Here is a 13,859-nt window from a genome sequence, read left to right on the forward strand (position 1 = left end):
ACGTATTTCTCACATGTCCACAGCTGATTGTGATTTATTGAGTCGACTTGGTTGGTTTTTGTTTTTTTCTTACCCCATGTGGCTCTGATTAATTACCATGTGAATATAGTATGTCTCAAGTAATGACAATATCAGTACGTCTTTGGTTTGTCCACCACATTGGTCCAGACTAAACCACCTCAACTGTTGCTGTAAAGTTTTGTAGATATTCATTGTGCCCGTGACATTCCCATCAGCCTCAGCCTTGCTTTGCGTCTAGTACGAAGCAACCAATGTTAGCATGCAAAGGTAAACGCTTTCTTAACATCGGTATTGTCATTGTGACCATGCTATTCTGATGTAAGCATTTAGCCTGAAGCACCACTGTGCCAAAGTACAGTCTCACAGGGATGCGAGCGTGGCTGTAGCGTCTTGGTCTTGTTACAGTTTTCTCTCATAAAAATCTATACATTTCTCCTGACGTCACCAGAGGAGGTTGATGATTTAGCAGAGGCATCCTCGATCCACTATGAGGCAGTCCAAACAACATACAACACGTGTAGTGAAATGCAGGGGAGGCATGTTCATGTGTCAAAAAAACTAGTGTACAAAATAATTAGTTATGAGAATAAAAAATACAATTGATAGAATTCAAAGATCCGGAATAACAAGATGTATAATATTAGTTTTATAATGCAAAAGTGTATATTGGCGAGTGTGTAGGCTTTGCAATTTTTCAGTATGACAAAAGAAAAATGCTCCAATTGTATGACAACAAAAATGTTGCACACTTGAGAGCAAATATGCAATGTGTAGGGCAGTGCAAAGGATTCACAAAGGATAATGCGCTAGACAAGACTGCGGATATACAGAGGTCAGAGGAAAGAAGCTTTTTTTCTACAGAAGTGTTTTTCTGAGTGTAGAAGCTGGAATAATCTGGGTTGTTGAGGATTCTCCATAATCCTACTTCCTCATTCTCCATCTTCTGGTCCTCCAGCGTGAGGAAGGTTTAGACCTTGTAGACGCCTGTCAGGTCTTTACTACTAGTTCAATAAAGGTGCTATACAGGATTTAAATGTGCTTCAGTATCTAGTTCATGAGGAGTTATTTGTGTTATCCAATGCAACTGGTTTGATTATTAATGTGGATGGAGATAAAGATTTGTTTTCAGAAAAAGGTTTTAAAAAGCACCTTCCTGTTTACATCATGTGACTCAGGCTGACATCATCTCATCTGTTGGTCACAGACAGAGCATTATGGGAGGCTGCAGTACCTGTTGGGTGGGGTGGGGGATGACTAGGGTTAGACTACACACATACACACACACACTCACAAAGCACATGGCATTGAGTGTTATGTCAGCTCATGTTATCGTCAATGAGGGTAGTGACATCTAGTGACCCTGCATCTGCATCTGCTGTGTGTGCGTGTGTGTATGTGAGGCATGATGGTGGCGCTGAGCCCTTCTCTGTGATCAATTTAAGCACACAAACACACACAGACACACACACACACACACACACACACACACACACACACACACACACACACACACACACACACACACACACACACACACACACACACACACATGCAGCCATCTGTAGACCCCTCTCCCTGGATATCTTGATCCTGCCAAATTATCTCCAGTCTTAGGTAACTGAGTGACTGGATTTGTGCCACTTACTATGTTACTTAAAGAAGGTCACATGTTGTGAAAAAAATATTGTTTACTGTTGTTGTTCTCAGAACAAGCTGCACTTTTAACCCTGACAAAAGGGTCTTTTCTTGGTCAATGATGGTAGTTATGGTATAAAATTATGTTGTTGGAGAAAAATTAGTTTTGCATAGCAGTACCTATTTCCACAGTGCAGTGTCAGTGTTGCAGTATGGTCTCGCTACACCAGCTTCTCATCCTGGGATAGGAGAAAAAACGCTTCCTTGTTTGTATTTCTTTAAACCAATTACAAATGTCTTGGGTTGCGCTAAGATGCAGACGAAGCCATAGTGCCCCTGCAAAATAGAAAGCAGAGATAGCAGAAAGGGAAGAAAATGGCGTCTCTCTTGTGCCGGATGTCAGGCTTTATCCCAGCGCTGTATGTCGGGAAAGAAAGACTGGAGTGAAATTGACTTAAGCACCAATAGATTTGAGGTGCTATAAATGCCAATTTTTTGTGCTGAAATTCTGCAGGAAAATCATCAGCAATAAAACACATTGTTTGTTGTTTACATAGACATAAATTTTTTTTCAAAACACACACACACACACACACACACACACACACACACACACACACACACACACACACACACACACACACACACACACACACACACACACACACACACACACACACACACACACACACCTTGAACCTGATTTAAAAGTGTTTGGTGTCAGCTCACCTCTTCCCAGGTTCAGCCTGTTGAATGAAGATGAAATGTTTTTGATGCGCTTTGGATACTCCAGGTGCATTTCATAAATTGGGCCAGACAGGAGGCACGTTGCCTGAGGTGGGTTTGTCCATGACAACATTGCCCTGCTATTCCCTGCGTCTTGAATTTGTACTGCTCTCAAATACATGTGTGTGTGTTTTTTAAATGGATTTAGGCTCAGTAAGCCATTGTGCTGGAGTTTTGTTTCACTTCAATGTTTAGGTTCTTTTAAATCTAAGTTTATCTTAGGTGCTCATTTTAACAATGATCCAAATCCACATTTTTATCAATTTTATCATTATTATTATTGCCATTTATTTATATGCTGTAGTGTAGGTGCTGATATTTTAGAATCTTGACAAGTCAAATATATTTCTGTAGTGGCAACCACTGTGTGCATACCGCCAAATTATACAGCGTTGTTCCATTCTATTAATGTGTTTTCTTTATTTCTGTGTAGTCATGTGAGTGTGTGTCTTTATTTCTGTGTGTGCTTACATTTTATTGCAAAGTGACAATCATCCTCAGCTTCAGTGCATCTGTGGCTCAGCCTGCCTGACTCACAGTCCTGTTCAAGACACACTAACACACATGTACATCCTTACAGGATCCTCATTCACATAACGTCTACTCTTAAATCTAAATGACTTTTGAGCCACATAATTAAATAATACCTTATACAACTAACTTGAAACTTTTCCAGGATTTAGTCACAATCAGTATTGTTTGTGAGTTTTAACTCTTCTTTGGTTATAGGAGGTCCTCACACATGTGGATCGACGCATAAAACGCTGGTGAACCTGTGCACATTGTCCAACTGGTTGTTCAACTCAAAATGTGTTATGTTTCTAATAGCAAATCCTCTGAATGCAGATAACAAAGTAGTCTCAGAGTGATTCTGGTGGATTTATGGTACTCTGTATCGATTTGCAACTTGTGGTAACAAACTTGTATAATTGTGAGATACAGGAAATCATGCTGAATAACTCATATGGAGGGTTAAGCACTCATCAGCTGCTGCTATCACAACATGAGCAATGTTTCCGAGAGACAAATAAACCTTTTCATGACATTTGCAATAGTTCTCCTAGAGCAGGTGTCTAAAACTAGCCGCTGTGGCTGCAGGTTTTCATTCCAACCAAGCAAGAACACACCTGATCCAACAAATCCAACCGTGTGAAGGCGATTCAGTTGGTTGAATAAGTCTAGTTAGGTGTGTTCTTGCTTGGTTGGAATAAAAACCTGCAGCCACAGAGACCCTTTACTGGATCAGTTTGAGACACCTGTCCTAGAGGCTGTGCACCTCATGAGGGACTTAAAAAACATGTTTTCATTTTGTGTTGTCATTTTGTACGTAAGATGATCTGTGAGACCCCCTAAGCTAAGCTAACCGGGTGCTGGCTGTAGCATTTACTACTCTACAACTCTCAATATTTTGAGAGATAACAATCTAAATATGGCGTGAGGAGAAATAGCTGTCAGCTGTTTGCTAATACATCATAGCTAATGTTTATTGTTTTGTGTTTTGTATGGTCGGCTACTTCTAATATAATTGTGATGTCTAAGTGTTTCCTTTCCTCTTCAATACACTAGTATGGATGGACACATATTAAACATTTTAACACATGACATTGTTGTCCAAGCAGTGCCTTTGTGTATTTATGCCATGCTGTACTGCAGTATCCATAGAAGTCCCATAAACTAATCCTTATACGGACAGATAAGATCACATTCGGATAATTAATTAGGTGGTCATGTGTGGTTGGACAGCGCAGGAAATGAACTTGTTAGTATAACTGCAAAGATTCACACAACATAATGTGGCAACAAGTACAGCCAACTCTCGACTGCTGCTCCCAGTTTCTCTCACTGGAGAACACAGTATTACATTCTTACCATTTTGCAGCTTGATACAGAGTGTACAATACAGTAACCACACAAACAGCTGCAATATAACCCACAAAAATTCCCTAACCCTGCTATAAAGCAAAGCTTATAAAAGCAAACAAGTGGGGAGAAACTTGGTGCTCTTCCTCTTTTAGCTGTACGTTTTTGAGTTCACCTAGAGTTCACAAACAGATTATCAGTGAGCTGCGTTGTCCTACAACCATCCATTACACTGTTGGTCTTTCTCTTTCTCTGTCTTGTCTTCATCTGTCCATCTATCATTTTCTTTTTCTCCAACTCCTGTTAACTCTCCTATCATCCTTTTCGTTCTCTCTTTTTTGCACTTTTATAATCTGTTCCTCACCCCTTCTTTTCTACTCCTCTACTCTTATTTTTGTCTCTGTGCCCTGCTGTGATTTAGTTACTCTAATCCTTTACTTCATCAAATGATTGGTTGCAGTTTTCTAAGCCAAGGTCAAACTCAGAAAATAGTTTAGTAATGGGTGACATTATCTCGTCTCCATCACAAATAATCTGCCCTGTGCAGTCCTTACATTTAGCCAGTTCACATTTTCTCCTCACAAAAAGCCTTATGGCTCAGGTGTAATGTGGCAACTTATAATATTGTATCATCTCAAACTCAGTGTGTTTGGTTTTGACTCTTTAAGGGTCTACTCACACTTACCATCCGTATCAAACCCAAGCATGATTCATGGCTAAAGTCTAGATCGACTGTACTGCGCCTATGCATGCCACGCTTCAAGGCCTGGTTGAGAGAGGTGGGCTTAGGCCTGAAACGATTGCACGTGTATTAGTGACACGCTTTAGCACGGCACAAATCAACTGGGCCCAATGTGAGTGCAAATGTGAGATTGCAGATGGCTAGTGTAGTGGGATGCCCTCACACAGCATACTTGCAAGTTCAGTTTTCACTAAAGATTAAAGTCTTCAAACAGCCCCTCAAGTTTTGATTCACCTTGGCCACATTCATACCGATGAATCCGCAACTGTTACCCTGACTCGCCTCCTGATCTTACAACTTCATGTATTACGATAAAACCAGACAGGTTGAAAAAGGATAATTAAACTTAGTAAGTGCAGCACGTTTTGCATTTGTTCACTCAAGGGTAGGAACCTTTCATGTTTGCGTCTGAGTGCAGGAAAGACCTGTCATCTATTGTACAGCTTGATCTCGTAAGTGGTGATTGGGGTTTAGCGAATCAATAAAGCCATGATAATAGAGAGGATAAGGCAGAAGTCCTTTTTCTAACCCAAACCATACCGTTATTGACTCATGCTCTCTGTGTGTCTGGAAACATCATCTAGGACATTTTGTTTGTCCTCTGTACAGAGACTGTGAGCTATCTTGGCTTCAGCAACCAGCCTTTCTTGTCCAGCTCCCAAAAAGAGGGGATTTGGGAGCTTATAGGATGAATTGCTCCTCTTTAAATCAATTAAGCTATGCTTCGTTTTCTCTCTGCTTTGCCTGGGCCTGTGTTGTGCTGTGGTTAGTACAGATATCTTAAAGCCAAGGTAAAGTTTAAGGGGAAGGAGAACAAATGCAATTAGTCCCCATAGCCTTCACTACAAATGTAGCCAGCTTCTGTAGAGAAACAGTGACGTACAGTTTGATCATGGAATGAACTCATGTAGGCCTATATTTTGGGATTATCATTCACCACCTTGTTATTAGATGCTGAAGCCAGTAAATCCAATACATCTACAGTATGTATTGTGTTGCAGAAATATCTACTGAAATGAGCATGCTAACCAGCTAACCTTGGCCCATTCTGTGTTGTAATACCCAATGTACCTTGAGAGGGAGTCACGTAAGTCCAGTCTTCCATCATCCAAAAAGAGAGGACAAAGAAGTAGGGCTCACCCACAGAGACATAGGAGCCCCGGACCCAAGAACCCACGAACCCACGAACCCACGAACCCATGAGCCCACAGAGAAGGGCCCAGCGCCACCATCTTTAAACACAGAATCTCAGTTACATGTTTCCGGCTAATGTAAGGTTTATTGCAATCTAACTAAATCAGGCAAATTTGTGCACAAGGTGAAATTCTGCCCCCTCTTTTTTGGAGCATGTGACAAGGAACTACACATTGCATCTTTAGAGGGTCTTATCTTTAACACTGCTCGCTTATCGTTTATGTTTGCTGCTCAGATTTAAAGACATTTACCGGCTTTTATATACTTATTATGCATTTTTTTGAAAATGTAAAAGTGAAAGGACTGGACTGCCCCAGTTAAAATTCCTATTCATCTGACTGATCATGCTGTACCAGAGGCAGTTGTCTTTAGTACCTCAACTTCAAGTCTCGTTCTCAGCCCACACATAAAACAAGCCTGATTTCCATGGCAACGTTATCCCTATCACAGCTGTATTACAAACACAGAAGGAGATTAACATGATGCACTAGTGTAGCTTTCTTCACTGGGCTTGGACACAGGGACAAGAACATTCATTACCTATGTAACAGTTTCATGAATCCTTTTGGGAATTAGCTTACATTAAACAAAACCAAACACAATAGCTCTCTAGCTCTTCAGTTGTGTGGGCACTGTATTTCCCAGTCTCCTCCCCAGTTTCAACAGAACAAAGTGAGGGTTGACAGGGTTCGGGTGCCACTTGTCGTCTCTCTCTTTACACCTCCCGGTCAGCACTCAACCCCCACTCCAATTCTGTCACACAGCACCACGTGTTACTCTTAAAACACTTACACTCACTCACTTTACAGGAACCCTCTGGGGATGTGAGAAATAAAAGGGATTCAGTATTTTTTTCAATGTAAGATCATGTGTATTAAAGCTATCACGAGGTATGCAAGAGGGCAAAGACTTTTCTGCCTATACTTATTAAATCCTCTCATGGACCCTGTATTCCTGCCAGGAGGAGGGAAGGGGACGTTACATGAGCACACAACCGAACTAAAGGTTTCAGTACAAAGTGAGTTTTTGATGGATTTCTGTTTCCTGATACGGGGAACTATTTTTTTTCTTTTGAAAATTTAGTTTATTCAAAATAGTTTATAATAGTTCAGCTATTGTTTCTACACCAGTTTGTTTATTTATTTTGTATTTCCCTGCAAGGGACCATTATTACCAGCGGACCTCATATGATTTAGAATTACCCCCATACACCCATGTGTGTGTTTCATTTGGCACATTCGTGCAGGATAAGCAAAATCTGTATTTTACTCAAATGTATTGATATTATCCCCCTGTTGAGCCTGTTGAAAGATACAAAAATGTTCCATACCACGTGCTGCAACACATCCATCTCATCATCTTTCAAGACTTTGCTTTTCTGATGGATTTGAGCTTGCTCTTTCTGCGAATGGGTCTCCATGCTGTGTAGTGAGACGAGCCACCTGAATTTGCATTAAAAATGCTGTTGAAATGTTAATTTATAAGTGTCAACACAGCCTCCATAATTCTCAACTGGGGAAGAGGAAGAAAAACAAAAACACAATACATACAAACCACAACAACAATACAACCCCAACTAGCATAGATGCTTATTTGCAAGGGACGAATATTATCATGACCTCTGTGTTTGACAAAATATTGTAGGTAATTGTTGTGGAAGTTTTCCTTGAGATATTACGGACCTGCCGATTTGCAGAGGATGAAGATCTCCACAATTATTACGAATTACTAGAGGTCCCTAGGTTTTACTAGTCCCATGTGAATATGGCTTGTGGCAATTTCTTTAGTGTATTTATACTTAAAGTTTTGAAATGTAGTGTAATTTCTTAGTTAAACCTAACAAATAACCCAGTCAGAGCTAACTGCAGTAATTACATCTCTTCTTGTAGCAGTAAAGCCATAATCCAGTCCTTTCACTCTAAAGCTTTTAATGTGAAGCAGCAGCAGGAAGTGTTTTGTTTTTATGATCATTGCACACATGCACCTGTCCTCTGAAAACTGCTGTCTGCTGCTCTTGTCTCCATGATTCATCGTGTCATGTGGCTGAACATTAGTTTGGGCGGTCAGATTACTCTGATTATTTGCAAAGGTACATAAAACCCAGGAATACCGTCGGTGGTACTGGAAGCAGTGTGTAAACATTTTTTAATTTTCTTATTTTTTTCTCTGTGGATTTTGTTTTTGAACACATGGCAGCTTTGCTAAGTGTTCAGGTAATTGCTTACTCTTCAGTGTGCATTGTGTCTATTGTGTGTGTGTTAATTCGGTATATAAGATCATGTGACCAGTCCATTTGTTGTCTCCATTGTCCTGCAGTAATCTCCATTCTTCAGACAGAACCTTGTTGATTATCAGCCCGGTCACAACTGAATGCATTTGGCTGAACTTTACACTGACAAGCACACACTCAGCTGTTCACTCAGCACAGAAGCGGACATATGTAAACAAAAGGAGGATAGAGCAAGAATGTTGAATTAGATGGAGGCAGGTGTGTGTTCATGTGTGCTTCGAAGGCCCTTATCAGTGTTAAACAGCTCTGAGTCGTGGCGCTTGTTCTTCACAGGTCAACACCCTGCTACTGTTAAGGCACAACACTTAGCTTACAGCCAGTTAACAATTAGGAGCCAGACAAAGACATGGCATTGTCGGAAAAAAATCAATATTTACAGGGCAGCTGAGTTGTTCATCTAAAGCATTGGGGCAATTTTGCAGTGTGAAAGTACCAAATCAGTGTTTTTCCTCATTTTGATCTATTTAGTTAACCTGACTCAGCATATCCATCCGGGAACTCTCGTTTGGAGATCCTTTGGGAAGGAGCGAAAAAATTCTGGCTGCTGATTGGATAAACTGAATATACTGCCAAATCAACCAATTAGATCAACGGAGCGTATGACGTACTAACAGCATCGAGGCAATGCTCAGAAAGTATACAACATGTCGGTATATGATATTTGCTGTTTGTGTAATGCAAATGTATGGATAAGAGGCACAATTACAGGTGCCCGGTCCCTATTCCAACAGAAGGATCCAAGAGAAAAAAACATTAGCGAGCTGCTAACAGGATTAGGGCTACTGCTGTCTGAAAATGTGTCTAGATCAGCTCAGATTTGCATGGGTTGCGTCACACTTATACCCGCCTCAAAACCAACGCAGATTGGACGTTTGCTTGTCAAGCTACTCTACGTCACACGTTACCAGACTGAACTGCGAGTAAAACACAATGGAGCTTGCAAGATAAGGATGGTCTCATGAGGCTACTATTTAGTACGAATTAGAAATACTATACATTACTGCTGAATATTTTTTAAACCATGCTGAAATGTCTCTGAAATGTTTGAACATGCTTTTCCTACCTTCAAGGACAGTAGGAAAATCAAATGGCTGACTCTTGTATGCATTAATTCATTGCATTTAGTTCTAGTTGTTGTTTTAATTGTTTTGAAGTCTGAGCTTTTTAAATCAGTTTGAACTTCAACTGCCTTCCTGCTCTTATACAACCATGAGGCAGTAGATAGCTCAGGCTCCAGGTGCTACATGAAAAGTCAGCGGATCGCCAAAGTCAGTGGGATTCATTCTCCATCCTCAGAACCATGGATGTCTGTACAACATTTCATGGCAATCCATCAAATAGTTAACGAGACATCAGGGGAACCGGACCAGGCTGGCATATGAAATGTATAACCTAAATCTATAGTGATTTAGGTTCATGACTAAATACCCACAAAAAAAACACAAAATTCAACCTCATGGAGGTGCATCAGAGTATCACTAACGTCAGTATATGGATTAATTCTCACACATACAGTCATACACTTATACAAACTAATGCACATAAAAAAACAGCTCATGTTATTGATTAACAGTTAAGTACGGAAGAGAAACAAAATTGACATATTTTTAACAAACATTTAGCCAAACTGAAAAAATATAAATCAAACACAATTTCATAAGAATTCATAGCAAACATGATTTTTTTGTCCTTTATACAAATAACTAGTAATTCATAGTGAAGATAAATCCTTGTCTGAATATCTTATATTACATATTTATTCATCCTGCGCTTTCACACATTTATATCCAAGAAAATAGAAACTGAAACTGAAAAGCATGTCAGATAGTTAAGTACTTTAATAATGATAAAAAAAATGCTTTACTTATGCATATGGTTCTTCTTTAGTGGTGAGCAATCACATCATTTTAACTCCATTACTGCCCCCTACCCCTGGGTGCCTTCTCTTCCACCAAATGTATAACTGCAATGCATTGTGGGTGATATCCATCTCTTGAGTAACCATCATTGTTCACTCGATCACTCAGCCCTTACGAGGGTTGATCTCACCAAGTTCACTTCAGTTTTTTGGACTGTTGGAACGACACTTGAGATGGCGCCGTCGATTCCCCTGAGGGGAAAAGTGAACGAGGGCATGTTGAACCACTAGTGAAAGGCAGCACTAATCTTTGGTGATCTCTGGGCCAAAGAGTGCTGCTAGCATGGTAAGAAATAAATGCCCACTTGATGCTCATTGATGGATTACACAAGTCAAGCAAGCAAATTTTTATACTTTACGGCAATAAATTAGAGACAGTTGCCAGAAATAAAGTGCATTCTAAATTTCAATTGGACTGCATTCAACGATTTCAGCATTTTAATAAAATGTACAATACATGCAGTCACGGAGCTTAGACTTGCAAAATCAAACCTGTTGTAGTTCAGGTGTTTTTACAATGGTTGCTGTTTAATTAGTCGTCATCGCCAAGATTGTCTGTATCCCCTCTGTGAAACTGTCTATTTATTTTTTGCAATACCATTTTTTGCTCAAGTGCTCATTGCTTTGATGTTTCTGCACTACATTTCCCAGAGATCGTCTGTCAATCAAACGGTGCCGGTAAAACTGTGACATCTTTTTAGTTTCTTTGACCGTTTATCCACTGTGGCCATCACTGCTCGTGCCCAAGTACCCAGTTTTCTTTTTATTCCAGACTACTAATGTAAAAAGCATTACCTCCTGTGCTGTGTTTATGAGGGGGGGGTCACCAGTATGCATCATAATGTGGTCCAACAGAAGGTCTTCTCCACCCACATCCCTCCATAAACATGTTTCACATTGCTGCTGCTGGATTAAACCTTGAGTTCTCAAATACTGTGTTATTTTTGATTAGAAAAGGAAGTTCTAGGTTGAATGTTTTTTTTCTGTGAATGCTACAGTGTGACCATGAAACTGCACATGCACAGGCACACGCACACACACACACACACACACACAGACACACACACACACACACACACACACACACACACACACACACACACACACACACACACACACACACACACACACACACACACAAATATATACCTTTTATAAATGGTTATTTTCATGTCACAACAAATAAAACCGTGCCAGATCTTGTAGTTGAATCTCAGAAACCTTGACCAAACCAATGTCACATTAAGCCCTCGGGACATGACACACAAATCTGCAGCCAGATATTTACTCCACCCACTCATGAGATTCCTTCCTTGAAAAGTGGATTAATGCCTTCAGCCCTGCAATACTGCTGCTGTTCTTGCTACATCTGTGCTTTATTACGCACATGATGAAGGGTGTAATAACATACAGAGATACATACAAACTAATTTTACCACGTCATCATGTCCTCTTGAGGAGATGGGCAAATCAGATTTCACAGGCGACATTTCTTGACAGTGCTAAACCATGCTTACGTTTTACATTCGATTTAGGTTTTTGCAACAGGACTGGATTAGAATCGACACTGCGGGTATCGTGGCAAAGCAAAGCAAAGTGTGTCATTATAAACAACAGGGATGCTAACACTTTGTTGAAGACCTTATACTGTAAGTCAGCAGGAGGCAGTGGATCTGATCAAAGTCAAGTCATATATACTTTTCTGTTTGCTTTGACAAAAAAAGAAACTGGTTGCCATGCCAACTGTTGTAATAACCAGGGGAAATGTTTTCTTTGTTGGTGTGGTGCCTTATATCTTTTAACCTGCTCGTCTCTTATTTAGATATGCACATTAATTGGCCCTCAGTGAATTTCTTAGATAAAGTTTGTGTAAACTGAGATGAATAAATCTTTTCCTTTCTTTTATTTCCTCCCTCCCCCCTTCACTCTCTCCATACAGGAAACAGTTGAATATGCCTTCCTGATCATTTTCACTATAGAGACATTTCTAAAGATTATTGCCTACGGCCTGGTCATGCACCAAAACTCCTACGTCAGAAACGGCTGGAACATGCTTGACTTTGTCATTGTCATCGTGGGGTGAGTTCATAGGTAGCACACACAATCAAAGGCATAGACACACACAGTTCGATTATTTCTTGCATACATTTGAACTTACACCATACACAGTATCGCTTGTACAGTCCCTCATGTACACACAACCGCACACACACATAAACACACATCTTTGAATAGCAAAAGCATCTTAACTCAACACCTAACTGTCCATAGTTTGCGTGGTTCAACAGCTTATCTTTCTCATCATGTGCAGTAGCATGATGGCACATGCACACATGGGTACATGTACACACACACACCCACACACACACTCATGGCCTTGTTAAGAGTGATGGTGTATCAGTAGACCACCTGGCCCCAGCGGGACTTCAATGTAAACTGTGATGAGGTCTGAGAAACTAAAGGTAAATATACACAGACATAAAGGAAATACACATGGAGCATGCATATAAGCGCGCACATGTACACAGAGACAGTTACAAAGAGGACACATGGCTTTGTTTTTGCTTTTTTTCTCTTGCTTTTATGGGTTTTGCTCTTTTGCTCTGCATGTCATCTCTGTCACTGCTCTATACTCCCTCCTTCTCAAACCTCTGCCTTTCTCTCTCATCTGTCCGTCAGGTTGTTCAGTGTGGTTCTGGAGATGATAACCAAAGACGCTGACTCTGGCGGCCAGTCTGGAGGCAAACCTGGGGGATTTGATGTCAAGGCCCTCCGAGCCTTTCGTGTGCTACGACCCCTTCGCCTTGTCTCTGGAGTTCCTAGTGAGTTAACACTATAGATTGTATCAAATATGGGCGTAGTCTCTGCTGTGACATCACCCATAGGTTTCTGAAGAATCAAAATGAAGCTCATTGTAGGTGCCTCTGGTTGTCCTCATCCACCCTGCTAATCTAAAAATGAATAGCCACATGTGACGGCACACTCCTGGCACTCACAGAGTCTCTTAATTATACTTAACATAACCCCTTGTACAGTTGTCATAAGGGGTGAAACTAGCTATATAGACCAAAACTGTGTTTTGTAGCAGCCTGTAAACATGTTTATATCTGCATTTTAACATGGGGGTCTATGGGGGTTGACTCCCTTTTGGAGCCAGCCTCAAGTGGCCGATCAAGGCAGTGTAGATGGATCTTTCATCAGGTTTATGTCAGGTGCATGAACTGTATGTACTGGATCTATGTCCTAATAACAACAATAAATGTGCTTGTTTGTTGGCTTTTATACCTCGTCAATGATATCATGAGACTTTGAGAGATCTAGATAATGCCATGACGATTAATTGAAAAGAATAATTAATCAGTATTGGAAATAATTTGTAGCTGCTGCTGTAATTTTTTGAATAAATGTCTCCA

The 13,859-nt window shown here is 40.4% G+C and overlaps 1 protein-coding gene across 1 annotated transcript in view; it reads left to right on the plus strand.

Annotated features, from left to right (window-relative positions):
• The window catches only part of cacna1db (calcium channel, voltage-dependent, L type, alpha 1D subunit, b), a gene marked incomplete at both ends in the record, with an annotated part of 80,445 nt that overhangs the window by 22,436 nt on the left and 44,150 nt on the right, over positions 1-13,859 (plus strand). The window contains 2 exons of the mRNA XM_083920788.1: positions 12,386-12,525; positions 13,126-13,268. Of these exons, the coding sequence (XP_083776914.1) occupies positions 12,386-12,525; positions 13,126-13,268 (283 nt within the window). The remainder of the gene's footprint in view (positions 1-12,385; positions 12,526-13,125; positions 13,269-13,859) is intronic.

The sequence above is a fragment of the Echiichthys vipera genome (assembly GCF_963691815.1).
Source record: "Echiichthys vipera genome assembly, chromosome: 9".
Taxonomy (NCBI): Eukaryota; Metazoa; Chordata; class Actinopteri; order Perciformes; family Trachinidae; genus Echiichthys; species Echiichthys vipera.